At 50.5% G+C, this 13,975-nt stretch overlaps 1 protein-coding gene across 1 annotated transcript in view; it reads right to left on the bottom strand.

Annotated features, from left to right (window-relative positions):
- The window catches only part of Serhl2 (serine hydrolase like 2), a 21,562-nt gene extending 7,587 nt beyond the window's left edge, over positions 1–13,975 (bottom strand). Inside the window, exons 1-8 of the mRNA XM_032890842.1 lie at positions 13,892–13,975; positions 10,586–10,763; positions 10,398–10,511; positions 10,004–10,045; positions 9,664–9,683; positions 9,328–9,402; positions 7,994–8,103; positions 6,476–6,555 (exon numbers count right to left, since the gene is read on the bottom strand). Coding sequence (XP_032746733.1) covers positions 6,476–6,555; positions 7,994–8,103; positions 9,328–9,402; positions 9,664–9,683; positions 10,004–10,045; positions 10,398–10,511; positions 10,586–10,763; positions 13,892–13,975 — 703 coding nt within the window. The remainder of the gene's footprint in view (positions 1–6,475; positions 6,556–7,993; positions 8,104–9,327; positions 9,403–9,663; positions 9,684–10,003; positions 10,046–10,397; positions 10,512–10,585; positions 10,764–13,891) is intronic.

Below are 13,975 nucleotides of genomic sequence, written 5' to 3'. Positions count from 1 at the left end.
AAAGAAAGAAAGAAAAAAGAAAGAAAGAAAGAAAGAAAGAAAGAAAGAAAGAAAGAAAGAAAGAAAGAAAGGCTTGATGGTTACACACCTTTAATCCCAGCATGTGGGAGGCAGAGGCAGGCAGTTCTCTGAGTTTGAGGCCAGCCTGGTCTACAGAGTTCCAGGACTACACAGAGAAAGCCCGTCTCAAAAAAAAAAAACAAAAAAAACAAAAAACAACAACAACAACAACAAAAAAAACAACCTAAAACCAGTGGAGCTAGAGGGATGGCTCAGCGGTTAAGAACACTGACTGCTCTTCCAGAGGTCCTGAGTTCAATTCCCAGCAACCACATGGTGGCTCACAACCATCTGTAATGGGATCTGATCTTAAAAACAAACAAACTAAACCCAAAAACAAACAAACAAACCACACAAAAAATGGCTAGCCGGGCCATTGGTAGCTCATTTAAGCCCAGCGCAGAGGCAGATCAGTCTTTGTGAGTTTGAAGTCAGCCTCATGGTCTACCAAACAAAACATAGACCCCCCCTCCCATCTGACAGCACCAGAACCAGAAAAGGAACTTTAAATTAAAGGGGAGGCTGGAGAGATGGCTTAGTAGTAGTTAAGAGCAATGACTTGGGTTCAATTCCCAGAAACCACATGGCGGCTCACAACTAACTCTAGGTATAGGGGATCAGACACCCTCACACAGACATACGTGCAGGCAAAACACCAATGCACACAAAATAAATAAATCATGAAAAAAAGTAAGAAATCAAAATGATGGCTGGGCTTGCTGTATGTCTGGGAAGGGTTGAGAGGAGTCAGCCTCCCCCCTAGGAAAAGCAACGCATGAATCTAGATGGCACTCTCTGAGAGAAAAAGCAATTATGGAAACATTAAGAAATGCTATTTTTCGGGCTGGAGAGGTGGCTCAATGGTTAAAGCACCGACTGCTCTTCCAGAGGTCCTGAGTTCAAATCCCAGCAACCACATGGTGGCTCACAACCACCGTAATGGAATCCGATGCCCTCTTCTGGTGTGTCTGAAGACAGCTACAGTGTACTCATATACAAAATAAATAAATAAATCTTTAAAAAAAAAAAAAAAAAAAAAAATGCTATTTTCTGTAATTATTAGGTTTTCGCCTCTAATTAGAGATTATGGAACTCTTCATGTTTAACTGTTGACAGAGTTCTAGTCAGGCACTTGTGGCTCTGGATGCCCAGAGGTCCATGTGGACGAGAGATTGGTTGCTGCTCTCTCGGATCACCTCAGCCTAACGAATCTGAGGTCAAGGCCTCTGTGCCACCCTGCGCTGTCACCCAATCTCTCTGCTAGATGAATGTTCCTCTCTCTGCTCTGGCAGGGTGGGGCCTGCCCCGGCTTGTGACTTCCTCCAGGTCTGGGGTCTCTGCTCAGAGAATGTGAAAATACTTCACTGGCCCCGTGGGATCCCTGAGAAGGTGCAAGCAACATGTGTTTTCTAGAAAGTCACGTCACTTTTGGTGAAGATCTCAAGGGAGTTTCAGATGTCCAACTGCCGGTCACAGCCAGGAATTAGTACAAGTCATTCCAGTCCCTAATCCAGTTCCTCAGTCCAACCCCACCTAGCCTGAAGTCTTTCTCCACAGCCTCCAGACAACAGATGTACCAGCTGGTTTTGCGTGTCAACCTGACACAAGCTGGAGTTATCACAGAGAAAGGAGCCTCCCTTGAGGAAATACCTCCATGAGATCCAGCTGTAAGGCATTTTCTCAATTAGTGATCAAGTGTGGGAGGACCCATTGTGGGTGGTGCCTTCCCTGGGCACCCTGTGTTATACAAGAAAGCAAGCTGAGCAAGCCAGGGGAGCAAGCCAGTAAGCAGCACCCCTCCATGGCCTCTGCATCAGCTTCTGCCTCCAAGTTCCTGCCCTGGGTGAGTTCAAGCCCTGACTTCCTTTGGTGATGAACAGCAATGTGGAAGTGTAAGCTGAAAAAAACCCTTTCCACCCCAACTTGCTTCTTGGTTATGATGTTTTGTGCAGGAATACAAACCCTGACTAAGACACAGACTATTCTAGAACTTAAGCTGCCAGGCTTCACTCTTCCTTCCTATACTGCAGTGCCAGAGCCCTGCCCACTGCTCCCTCGCTGTCACCACTCCTCTCCTGTCCTGTGAGCCCCACATCCATGTGCACCTCCCTAGGCAAGGACACCTGTGTTCTGGGGACAAGCAAAAGTGACTGCAAGTGGACATTACTTCTGACCTCTCTGTGTCCAGGAGCCGGACACCCCTCCCTTTATGAAGCCAGAGAACCTGGGCGTGGGATAAAGGTGCCCCTCAAGGACCCAGCAAGCCATGACCAGATGGCCTCCCCTCTCTAAGAGGGGGGATTCCTTCTCGAGATAGCCTTGGGAAGTTCCCTGAGGTCAGCGGGCTGTTGCAGGATATTTGATCACACTATGAGCCTCGAGTTTGTGCTATTTACTAAATAAAAGCCATTTCTAGTTGTGGGGTGACTCGGCCCCTTAGCACACGGCTTTAATCCCAAACGACGACGGTAAAGTTAGGTTCTAGGAGGAAGCACCCATGTTTGAAAGTGATGTCTAATTGATGAGCAGAAAAAGTGACAAATCCAGAGAAAGATTTGACAGAATAGGATATGCCCAAGTCTCACGAGAAGAGATGGGAAAGAGATCCAGCATAAGAGGAGCTCCCCAGAGAAAGAGAGGGAGGAAGCAGTTTTCCTGGGACAGTTGTACAGAGACAGGTTACAGAGTGAGAACAAGCTACAGCTGAAGACAGAAGGAGCCCGAGAATGAGAAGGCCCCAGGAGGTCAGATCGCCATAGTGAGAGACCAAGCAGAGCAATTCAGGAAAGGCTGAGAGAGAAGCCAGATTGAATCGGTCAGCTTGGAGAGCATATTTGAGCCAGAACAGGTGATTTCACCAGGCGGCCAGAGTTCAGAAAGACCTAGAAAGGACGACGCTTACTCAGCAGTCAGTCTCAGAGGCTGAAAACATTCTAGGCCTAGCTAAGACTGTACAGGGGCTAGAAGCTTCCAGACTAGGCCTGGGCTAGCAGACAGAAGTACATCGGGGGAATAAAAGTTACCAGTACAAGTGCCTTCCAGGGATCCCCAGCAGGAGGCTGTGTGCCCTAAGTCCCACTGACCCCTAAAACGTCCTTAGCCTGTGAGGCTGGGTCCCGGTCATCTTGCCTGGATCCTGGACAGGGAAACAGCCTGAGCTGACTTGAACCCATGTGAAGCCACAGTTCCCAGTGAAGACTTACTTGGCCCTGCCTGGTCTAGCCTCCAGCCCTGTGTTTGGAAACATCTCATTATCCTCTCTGCCTTGGCTTCCTGGCAGGTCCTTGCCACAGTGTGGCCTCTGTATCTGCTGACCTTTCTCTGTCTCTGCTTTAGCATTGTTCTCTGGCGATTGCTTCCCAATGTCCGGGAGCACCAGGGATATGCAAGGCTGAATAGCTCCACTCCTGGGAAAGGCTGGGAGGGGAGAGGCTGGCCTCAGGACTGACAGATAAGCCAATTGTGTGGAGGATGGGTGACATCTACCTGGGACAGAAAGTAGGTCATAGTTCATTCTCTCTGGACTTCGTTATTTTTCCTTCTTTCTTTTCTTTTTTTTTTTTTTTTAAAAAAAACAAAGAGTCTCCTGGGGCCATTAAGATAGCTCAGTTGGCAAAGACACTTGTCCCCAGGCCTGAAGACCTGAGTTCAATCCGACACCCACAAGGCGGATGGAGAGAACTTGCCCTCACAAGTTGTTCTCTGACCTCTGCATGTGCATACACTCATAAACATAACTGAGAACAAAACTCAAACAGGTCCTCATCTTCGAGCCTTCACAGGCAGCCCCAGCAGCTGTTCTGCCTAAGTATGGCTGCCCCCATCCCACCTAGGAGGCCTGGCCCTCTGAGGAGCAGCAGCAAACTCCTGCTACCTGATTCCACTAGAACTTGCCAAGGTCACAGACAGATCTGGCAGAGAGGGCACCATGCCCACGAGCATGGCCCTCAGAGCCTCTGGCTGTTGCCCCCACTGGGGAAGACCTCTCCATTTCTCACTCTGAATCTAGCTAGAAATCATCTCGGTTCTTCTACAAAGCCTTTCTCTTTCAAATATGGGCAGCCGTCCCAGGTCCCCTGCCAAGTGTTTCTGTGAATCTGCTCAAGCCAGACCTGGTGCTTTCGGCTCAAGCCAGGTTTACGGTAAGGATTTCAGCATCCTGGAGGGAAGGGTAGGATCTCCCTGGCCAGAGACTGAAGAGGCTTTTCCTTTTGTCCTTAAGGGGTTTGAACAGAGCAGGCTGCTTCTTTGAAGAGCACATGAGGCGAAGGTGTTCTTCCGTTGTTTGCTTGAGTCAGGGTCTTGCTATGTAATCCAGGCTGGCCTGGAGCGTTAACTTCCTGCCTCGACTTCCCAAATGCTGGGGATTCAGGCCTGAATGTTACACCCTGGCAAGCTCTGGGCCGGAACACTTGTGTTTAGAAGAGTGTGCTCTAGGCTGTGTCTCATGGCTCTCTCCCTATCCTGGTACATGGATTGGCCTGACTAAATTGGCTTTAACCTCATGTCCTGGAGTACTTGGGGACTCCCTTTTGCTGAAAGTGGGAATCACAAGTGAGTGAGTGAGTGTGTGAGTGAGTGTGTGAGTGAGTGTGTGTGTGTGTGTGTGTGTGTGTGTATAGGGGATGGGGGTGCAGAACAATAGAACAATGGCTTCCTAACAATGTCCATCTGCAGAGAGCCAGCAAGATCTGGGTCTACCTTCTAAACTAATTCTGCTGTAGAGGAGTGCTCCTGCCACTTGTCTGTTCCCCAGCACAGCCACGCCCTACTGTCTCCTTAGTGACTATTCAGTGTCTGTGCTCACATCCCAGATAACTCTTGGGCCCAGCTGGGTTCCCTGGAGCTTGTCTCTTTTGGATTAGCCCACTTCTGTGCAGTAACCCCTGGTTTGGTCATCTCTGTCAGGCACAGAAGTCTGGGCCCTCAACTTTTCTATGAGTTTTTAGGAAAGGGAGACATAGGCTTGAGACTAACAAAAAACCCAATAGAACAGAATGGCAGCCTGTACCCAAACACTCCGGGCCTGTTCCCGTGACCCTCACTGTGTTATTGGTCATTCCTCTTCAGCAGTTCGAATTCTAGTCAGTCAGGACAAAAGTTCCCACATGACAACCTCTCTCTGCCAGAGCCTGTTGGCTCCAGTCCCCAGCACTCCCTAGTGTCCCCTCTCTGGCCAGCAGGACTTCACAACTTGTCCCGACCTCCACAGGGACTGACTTTTGGTTCTTCAGAAATGTCACATTTACAACCTCAGCTGAGCCTATGGGAGCGGTGACTACTGCTAATGACCTTATCGTTTTCCTCACAACACAGGTAGGTCCCATGATCCGCTAGCTGGCACCAAACGCTAGATTTTATGCCCTGTTTGGGGCACTTCCTGTCTTACAGCACCATCTCACAGAAACTTTTACCTCACCTAAGAGCGGCTCCCATAAGCACCCTCTGGAGCAGGGTCCAGGTTCTCCCTGGAGCTCTCCTATTTACTCCTTGCTTATCTGTAACACTGTTGCTATGGTTAATCTAGAGTGTCAACTTCACAGGGTTTAGAATCCCTGTGGAAACAAATCTCTGCACCTGCCTCTGTGGAAGTTTCTAGATTAGATTGTGGTGGGGAGGCCAGTCATGACCCTGGGCAACACCATCCCATGCACTGGGGTCCAGGACTGAAGGCAGGGAGCGAGCTGAGGGACAGCATCCCTCCCTCCCCGCTTCCTCACAGCGCTCACATGAGCGGCTGCTTCCGGCTCCTGCTTCCGTACCCTCCCCATCATGATGGACAGTCTCCTGGGACTGTGAGCTAAAACAAACCCTTTCTCCTTGAAGCTGTCAAACCCCCTACTGCAGTGACAGACAAATGTCCAATTGTTTATCATCTATTTTTCCTGCTAAAATGTTACTTGTCCTGCTCAGCCTTCTCCTTGCTCGAGCCTAGGAAATGTCATTTCTACTAAGGTAACCCCTTGGAGTCGCACCACCTACAGATTCTAGTCCATTGCCTGAGCTAGTGTGGCCCACCAGCACACTCACAGTCCTGAGGGGAAGCCACTTCTCTGACCCTGAGACAAGGTTTTTTGACAAATACATGGGACAGGTAATCCAGAAGATGCTCGCGTCAGGGGCTCCCTCCCGTGTTCTGAAAACATCTTCCCCATAGGCCCAGCAGGCACGGCCATGACAGTCACTAACTTTTAGTCCCACTACCTAGCCATCCTTCCCATAGAATGTCTTTCTCCAATGCTTATGTGACCTTCATTGGGTACTTGGCCATTTGCAGGTTCGGTGTCCCCTGCTCTCACAGGGCCTTGTGGGAAGCAGTGGAAGAGTCCGTGAGACACTGTATGCACAAGGCATCAGCCTGGCACAGTTAAGGTCCCATGCCATCCCTCGGTCATAACGGGCAATGAGTCCTTACCTTCAGCCACCTTCGTGGTTCCCCTCTGCAGGAGGAGTTCCCCACAGTCTTCATTCAAGTGGCTGTTCTTAGTCAGGAGCCTGGGGTGGGGAGACAGAACTTCACTAAAGGAACCAAACCTTGATCAAGCCTGAACAGACAGAAAGGAGAGCAGGCAGCTAGAGCTGGTGGTGCACTTCCTGTCTCACAGCACCATCTCACAGAAGTCTTTTTTTTTTTAATAGAAGGCTTTTTTAAGATTTATTTATGGGGTTGGGGATTTAGCTCAGTGGTAGAGCGCTTGCCTAAGAAGCGCAAGGCCCTGGGTTCGGCCCCCAGCTCTGAAAAAAAGAACCAAAAAAAAAAAAAAAAAGATTTATTTATTATATATAAGTACACTAGCGGTTGGGGATTTAGCTCAGTGGTAGAGCGCTTGCCTAGCAAGTGCAAGGCCCTGGGTTCGGTCCCCAGCTCCGGAAAAAAAAAAAAAAAAAAAAAAAAAAGTACACTGTTGCTGTCCTCAGACACACCAGAAAAGGGCATCAGATCCCATTACAGATTGAACTCAGGACCTCTGGAAGAGCAGTCAGTGCTCTTAACCGCTGAGCTATCTCTCCAGCCCCCTCACAGAGCTCTTTAATTCTAGCACTTAGAGAGGCTGAGGCAGGAGGACCTTGAATTCAAGGGCGGCCATGACTACGTAGGGAGTTCAAGGCCAGTCTGAGTTATAGCTAAATCTCTTTAAAACGGACAAACTGAACAACAGAAAGGCGAAGGGGTGTGACTCAGTGGTAAAGTTCTTGCCTACCACGCGGCACCCACGCGGCACCCACAAGGGCTTAGGTTTAATCTCCAGAAAGAATAGCAGGAAGGAGGAGGGAGAGCCAGAGGGGACAGAGGCTGCCATGAAGGATGGATAAGTCAGTGGGGTTACTTAACAGCCTGCCAGTTACTTTTTGTCCATATCCATTTATGTAGACGTAATGTAATTGAGCAATGTATAAAAGGGGTCATCTGTCAATAAAAAGCTGACTGACCTAGAGAACAACAAAAAGAGCCCTGTCCCACTGTGTGCACTGCCAGATGCGGTCCCAATGTGGTCGTGGTTGCAGAGTTTAAAGGCCAGCAAGGACCCACGTAGTGTGGCTGGTCTGGGGTAGAAGCTATCACACAGCTAGGATAGAATGGAGAAACTGTAGGTAAACTGTTAAGGAGTTTAAGGTTGGTGGACAAGAGGGAAGAGGTGTGCAAATAAAACATGAACTTGAGGGGAAAAGAAAAGCCTCCCTCGCCATGAGTAAAGAGGGGTGGTGACAACAAGGTGCTTCTGAGAAGTGTCCAGGAGGCCTGGTGCTGGGTGCCACCCCAGGGGGAAGCAACCTGGGGTGGGGGCAGGGGGATGACTTTGTGAGGAGGAAGAGAAGGAGGAGAAGGAGAGGAACAGCAAGAGGAGAAAGAGGAGGCCGAATCTTCTCCCCAGTTTGGAGGGCACAGCCGTCCCAAACCTCCCTCCACCCTGTCTTTGCTCCCAGCACTCACTCCTGCAGCATCTCCTCTGGGCTGAAGATGCCCGGGGGCTTCTGGGAGTCTTCCACCTTCAGTGTCCGCTCTATGTTCTTCCGCCTGTAGGTCATTATGTTCTCCACTTCCTGAGGATTCAGACACAGCTGGTCAAGCTGGGGCAGTGAAGCCCCAGGTTAGGGGGTCCTGCCCCGCCGCCCTAGGTGCCCCTCTGAGGGCTCAGCCCCTGCCAGTCAACCCTTCTACCTTCAGCACAGGTTTGCCTGGGACCGCTAGAGGGACTAGGTGATTTTTTTTTTGGTGGAGGGGCATATCTGTTAACTGCCAAGTGTTTTGAAGAGATGTGACCCTAGGGTTCCATTGAGGGTGGACAACTTCACCGATTTCAATCAATGATGGCATCATTAAGGGCAGGGAGTGGAACCAGGTAATCAGGGAGGTAGATTTGAGATTCCATCTGCCACACCCCATTTCCCCAATGGAAGAAGACCAGCAGGTTCAGGCTTTCAGGGCTCTCTGCCACCCAGCCCCACCCAGGAGGAAGCTCCAAGGACCTATATTTGTGTCATCAGTGGGACATTACAAAGACCAAAGGGTGAAGTTTGCCATAGTCTATGCACCAGATCCCACATTAACCCATGAGTTATTGGTTCATGCAGTGGAAAATTACAGTGTTTACAAGGGGCAGGGATTGGAGACACGGGGACAGAAAAGCAAACACAGGGAGTCAGGTATGATGGCTCATGCCTGTAATTCCTGCCCTTAGGAGGAGACTGGGGCAGGAGGATTGCCATGAGTTGATTACAGAATGAGTTTCTGTGTAGGAGGAAAAGAGGAGGCGGAGAAGAGGGAGAGGAGAAGAGGAGTAGGAAGAAGAGGAAACAGAGAGAGGGAGAGAGCGTGTTCTTGTCCTCAGGGCAGGTGTGGCCATTTTAAAGATGGTGGCCGGATGTAAATTGATACTGTAATGAACTAACTCCCTTAGGGTCCCATAGTAGGAAAAGGACTGAGTCACATCTCAGATTGGTTAAATGCTAGTGCAGAGGTTTCTGTGGCCCAGAATGTCCTCCACCCACAGATGCTCCCCTCGTCCATCTTCTGCTGTTTCACAGTCTACATGGGATCCACCAGCAGAAGCCGGCCTCACACTGAGCTTCCCGCCAGTTCCTACACTCTGTCTGGTCCTTCACATTCCTAGGGTCACAAGCTTCAGGATGCTGCCCTCTCAGGGGGAGATCCCTGGCTACTTTCTGCCATATTCTCCTTAATGTCTACCACAGGAGACAGAGCTGAAGTCACCCACTAAAGTCTGGGGTCAGTCCCCATGACAGCCTCCCAGAAGCCTCTCCTACATTCAAGTCCATGAGAAGTGGCGTCGAGTCCAGCAAGATCAGTTTGTCCACCATCTCAGGGAACATGCAGGCGAACTAGAGAGTGATGACAGAGGAACAAGTGAGTGGGTGGGGAAGGCACAGGCTTCACTGGAACAGGAATCTTCTCCAGTGTGCTTCTCCCAGACCTGGTCTTGGGAGTCTTGGGGATGACAGCCAGGACAGCAGAAACTCTACAAGGGACCTTCACTAGGACACAGTGTGTGTGGAAACTGACTCGGGTACAGGGTTCCTATCTTACCTTCTGCTCCCCTCCCCCAAGGTCCCCAGGTCATCCCAGCACAGCCGGTTACTCACCAAGCCACCCACAGCGCCACCTGCCAGACAAAAGAGCGGTGACAACATTCTGAGTGGTCCATCCCTAGCTCCCAGTACCCTCCCCCTGGCTTTTTCCTGGGGGTGTCCTTTCCCATCATGGGGTTGAGACTCTGTGGCTTAAACTCTGGCCTTTCCCTGGGCCACCAAGTCCCCTTCATCAGAAAGCATGTACAAAGCCATCCCCCTCCCTCAATCTGAGGCCAGAGGGCCCAGTCCCTAAGGTAAGCATTAGAAGATTCTCTTACCCCTTTCCTCAGAGGGGCAGGGAAGGGTACCACAGTGTCAACTTTTCTCAGCCCTCCGCCTTAAAATGACTTACCAAAACTGTGGCCCAGGAGGGAGAGCCGAGTCCACTTGAAGGCTGAAAACATCAGAAAGAAGGTTTGCATGGCCTAGCCTTACTCTGTCCTTTTTCCTGTGCCCTGGCTTGGGACTCCCTCCAAAGACCTGCAGCATCCCTACCCCACCCACTCTCCACCCCCACACCCCTTAGTCCCCACTGGAGACCATCTGAAGGGGCTCAAGCTCCACTGTGAGAAGCTTTTACTGGAGATTGGTTGCCAGGAAACCTGAAGCGGAAACCCCAGGTATCCATTCCTAACCCAGTACTGCCTTCTAGAGACTGCATCCTACTCCCAGGATGAGAGAGGTTGCAGAGGACCCCCACCCCCACCCCCACCTCCTTCATGGCATTCACTTCGGCTCCGGCTTACCTGACGCCACCCTTCGGACCTCACTCACGAAGTTATGGTGGTAGTAGGGGAGACCGGGGCTGTAGTGGGTTGAAAGCCCATGGCCTCCGAAATCCATGGCCACATAACAAAAGTCTGCAGCAGAGAAGAGGAAGGGTTTTGGCACAGCTGCCTTCACCCCTCCACTGCCCTTCAGCCCAAGGCCCTACCTTTTGGAAGAAAAGGAATGAGCTTGTCAAAGGAGTTGGCATTGTCCAACCAGCCATGCAGGCAGAGAACTGGAGGGTTCTTCTGCAAGCCCCAGACTTTGACAGCAATGTGGCCCCAGGGCACAGCCAGCTTCAACTCTGAGAGGAAACCTGCAAAGCGGATTGGGTTATTGGTCCCCTGCGCTCACGAATCCAGCATTTCCTAAGCCCCTGTGTGCGCATCAAAGGCACAGGCATCGGTGCTGCTGGCCTCTGTCCTAGCTTTAGACAGGCAGAATGCCAGGTGCCTTGAAGAGGGAACGACAACTGGGTCCCCTGGGTGAGAAAGATCTGAATGGGTTTTTCGGGATGTAACCCATTGGTTTTAGGGCAGAACTGGAAGGAGTGGGATATGACCTTGGGCTGGTGCCTAAAACTTCTCCATCCTCAGTTTCCCTTTCTGTTAAACCAGAGTAAATTAGAATATGATGCCCCTTAACTGTCTAGGACCCATTCCAAGAGACCTGTGGATGCCTGAAACTTCAAGGAGTAATGAACCCTATACAATGAATGCTACCTATGCACATGTGTGTGTGTGTGTATAATTTATACATATATATATACATATATACGTATATATACATACATATGTGTATATATATATCTCCATGATAAAGTTTACTTTATAAATTAGGCATTACCAGAGATAAGCAGCAGGAATTAATAAAATACCATGCTGATGACAATATACCGTAACATACATGCCTGTCATCCCAGTACTCAAAAGGAGGACATGGGTAGATCAGGAATTCGAGGCCAGCCTCTTACATAAGACCTTGTCTTACATAAAACCTTGAATCAACAAAATGCACTACAATGGAAATCTATGCAGCAGTCTCTGACTCTAAAATATTTTATGAAAACCAACTGCACTAATCACACCTGGAAGCCTAGCCAGATCCTGAGAAGGCAGAGACAGGAGAATTGCAGCCAGTTCAGGACAAGTTGGTCTAGAGAGTTTCAAGCCAGCTAAAGCTACAAACAGTAAGATGCCTGGGGGTTTAAGATACTACGCGGAGCACCATGTAGCGCAAAACCGGACTGTGCCTTAAATTTTTGGACATTAGGAAACTAAACCCTTGGAAATCCAAACTGGCCAGCATTTTCCAAGCCTTTTGAGAGGATGCGGATACTTTTATACACTGAGAGTTGGACCACTGCTACCCTCAGCGCACGGACCATGAAACTGAAGCCCAGGGAGGGGAGAGGGAGAAAGAGGAGTGAGAGGGAGAGAAAGAAAGAGATGGGGGAGGGGAGAGGGGAGAGAGAGAGAGAGAGAGAGACAGACAGACAGACAGAGAGCGAGAGAGCGAGCATGAACGAGCTTGATTGACTTGGGGCTCCAGGTGGGCCTCTTCAAGTCCGACGTGTTCCAGAGCTGAGCTCCTGCTGCTGCTGCTGCTGCTGGACCCAAAGTGCAACCCCAAACAGCCATGCACATCCACCTCTAATCCTCTAATCTAGGGACTCTCAGGACTCAGCGGCCATCGGGAACCCCGAATCTGGCTCTGCTAGATCCCAGTGCTACCCACTGAGCCTGGACACCTAGTGGAGAGGGCGATGAGTGTCTGCTCCACCGGCTCGAGTAAGCTAGTGGGAGCATGGGAGCACTCGCCGGGCCTCCCCCTTCCCAGTCCGATCTAAGGAGTCCTGAGGGACATCTTCACCCATTGCTCTGGTCCGTGTGGCTGTCACTCCCCGCTCAGGAGGTCACAGGAACTGGAAGGACTCAGCTCAGGTCCCGCCTCTTATGCCCGGCTCACTGACTTTCCCTCCAGGCCCTCCCCATAACCCACGTCCTAGCACCAGCCCCGCCCCTACAAGCAACACCGCCCACGGCCAGGCTCCGCCCACTGAGGCCCCACCTTCCCACGGTCTCTCAGTTTCTCACCGGGACTTTCAAGGATCTCAGGGCTGCCTAGCTCCTGGCTCATGCTGTGCTGCTACGGTGGAGTGGTGTCACAGCTAGCAGAGAAGTCTCTGGAGGACACACTTTGGCAGGCTCAATATCTGGACAGCCCCACAATGACGCTGCGAGCTAGACACTAGACAAGGTCCCACAGCAAGAAAAGCTCCCCGGAGGATTCTCTCCGATTCCCACAGAAGTGGAACGACTGTTTCATGAGGTTTCATGCTATCCGCGTCCCCTCAGCAGCACCTAGCACTATCCAGCTTTGATAATTGATTACACGGTCTGCATGTATAAATGAATGTATAAATTGAGGGCTCTAGAGGAAACTATCCCCAGGCAAGGAAGGATTCAAAACAGTTTCAGCCCAGAGAAGACCAAGAACCCAGATTCAGGCTGTGGGCATGGTGATCTCAGGATGCTAGGAAAAGCCTATGGGTTTTGGCAAGCCTCTCCAATGCCCCAAACTCATCCTAAAGCAAACATTCCTAAAATGGACAAGTGCATGCACAGCATTTTATAATAAAAGAAGAAATCTGGGGTTGGGAATTTAGCTCAGTGGTAGAGCGCTTGCCTAGCAAGCACGAGGCCCTGGGTTTGGTCCCCAGCTCCGAAAAAAAGAAAAGAAATCTGAACCCCTTGAGCTTTTAAAATTACCAGGAACAACTGGAACAACAAGAGGTGCTCCCCATCCCTGAGGGGCTCACTGTTCTAACTGGTGAACCAGAGACCTGGACACTGAGGGAAATCAGTATGGCGAGTTCCCCAAAGGGGTGACAGGGCAAACCCTGAGGAAAGATGGGACGGGGGATGGGGGATGGGCAAGCCACTGTGTAGAGAAAGCTGAAGCTGAGAAATAGGCCAAGGTGGATGAGGGGCTAGAAAATGGGGACTAGGTTGTGACAGGACTTTTCCAAGTCGTTTCACTCAGAGGTTAGGAGCCTGGGACACATCACACTTTTTTGTTCTATTCTTTGTTTTTGGGAGACAGGGGTTCAAACTCATTATATAACTGAGGGTGACCTTGAATTGAGCTGTCTCCCTCCCTCTCTAGAATGCTGGGGTTGCCTGCCTGGTTTATGCACTGCTGGGAATCAAACACGGGGGCACAGGGGTTCATGCATGCCAGGCAATCATTCTAAGGACTGAGCTACGTTCCAGCCCCATGAGTATTTCTGCTGGGCACAATCAGTGATATCAGCTGAGGAAATGCTTTGACTCCCCACAGATAAGGATCTTCTCTGAGTTCTGTTGGGAGTACAGATACTCAGAGGTACCGGGAACAAGCCTGCCACACAGGCTGCTACCTTCCTCAATGACACATTGTTACCAACGCTTGCACTTGGCATCTGGAGTACCTTTAATCTCAAAAACTCCCTTGTGCCACCGGTCCCTTCAGCAGCTGTGGCCTCAGCCAGCTCCAGACTGTCCGGCTGGTCCAT

Source organism: Rattus rattus, chromosome 1 (genome assembly GCF_011064425.1).
Source record: "Rattus rattus isolate New Zealand chromosome 1, Rrattus_CSIRO_v1, whole genome shotgun sequence".
Classification (NCBI taxonomy): domain Eukaryota; kingdom Metazoa; phylum Chordata; class Mammalia; order Rodentia; family Muridae; genus Rattus; species Rattus rattus.
Note: the sequence above shows the minus strand (reverse complement) of the source record. Positions and strands in the feature narration are given on the sequence as shown.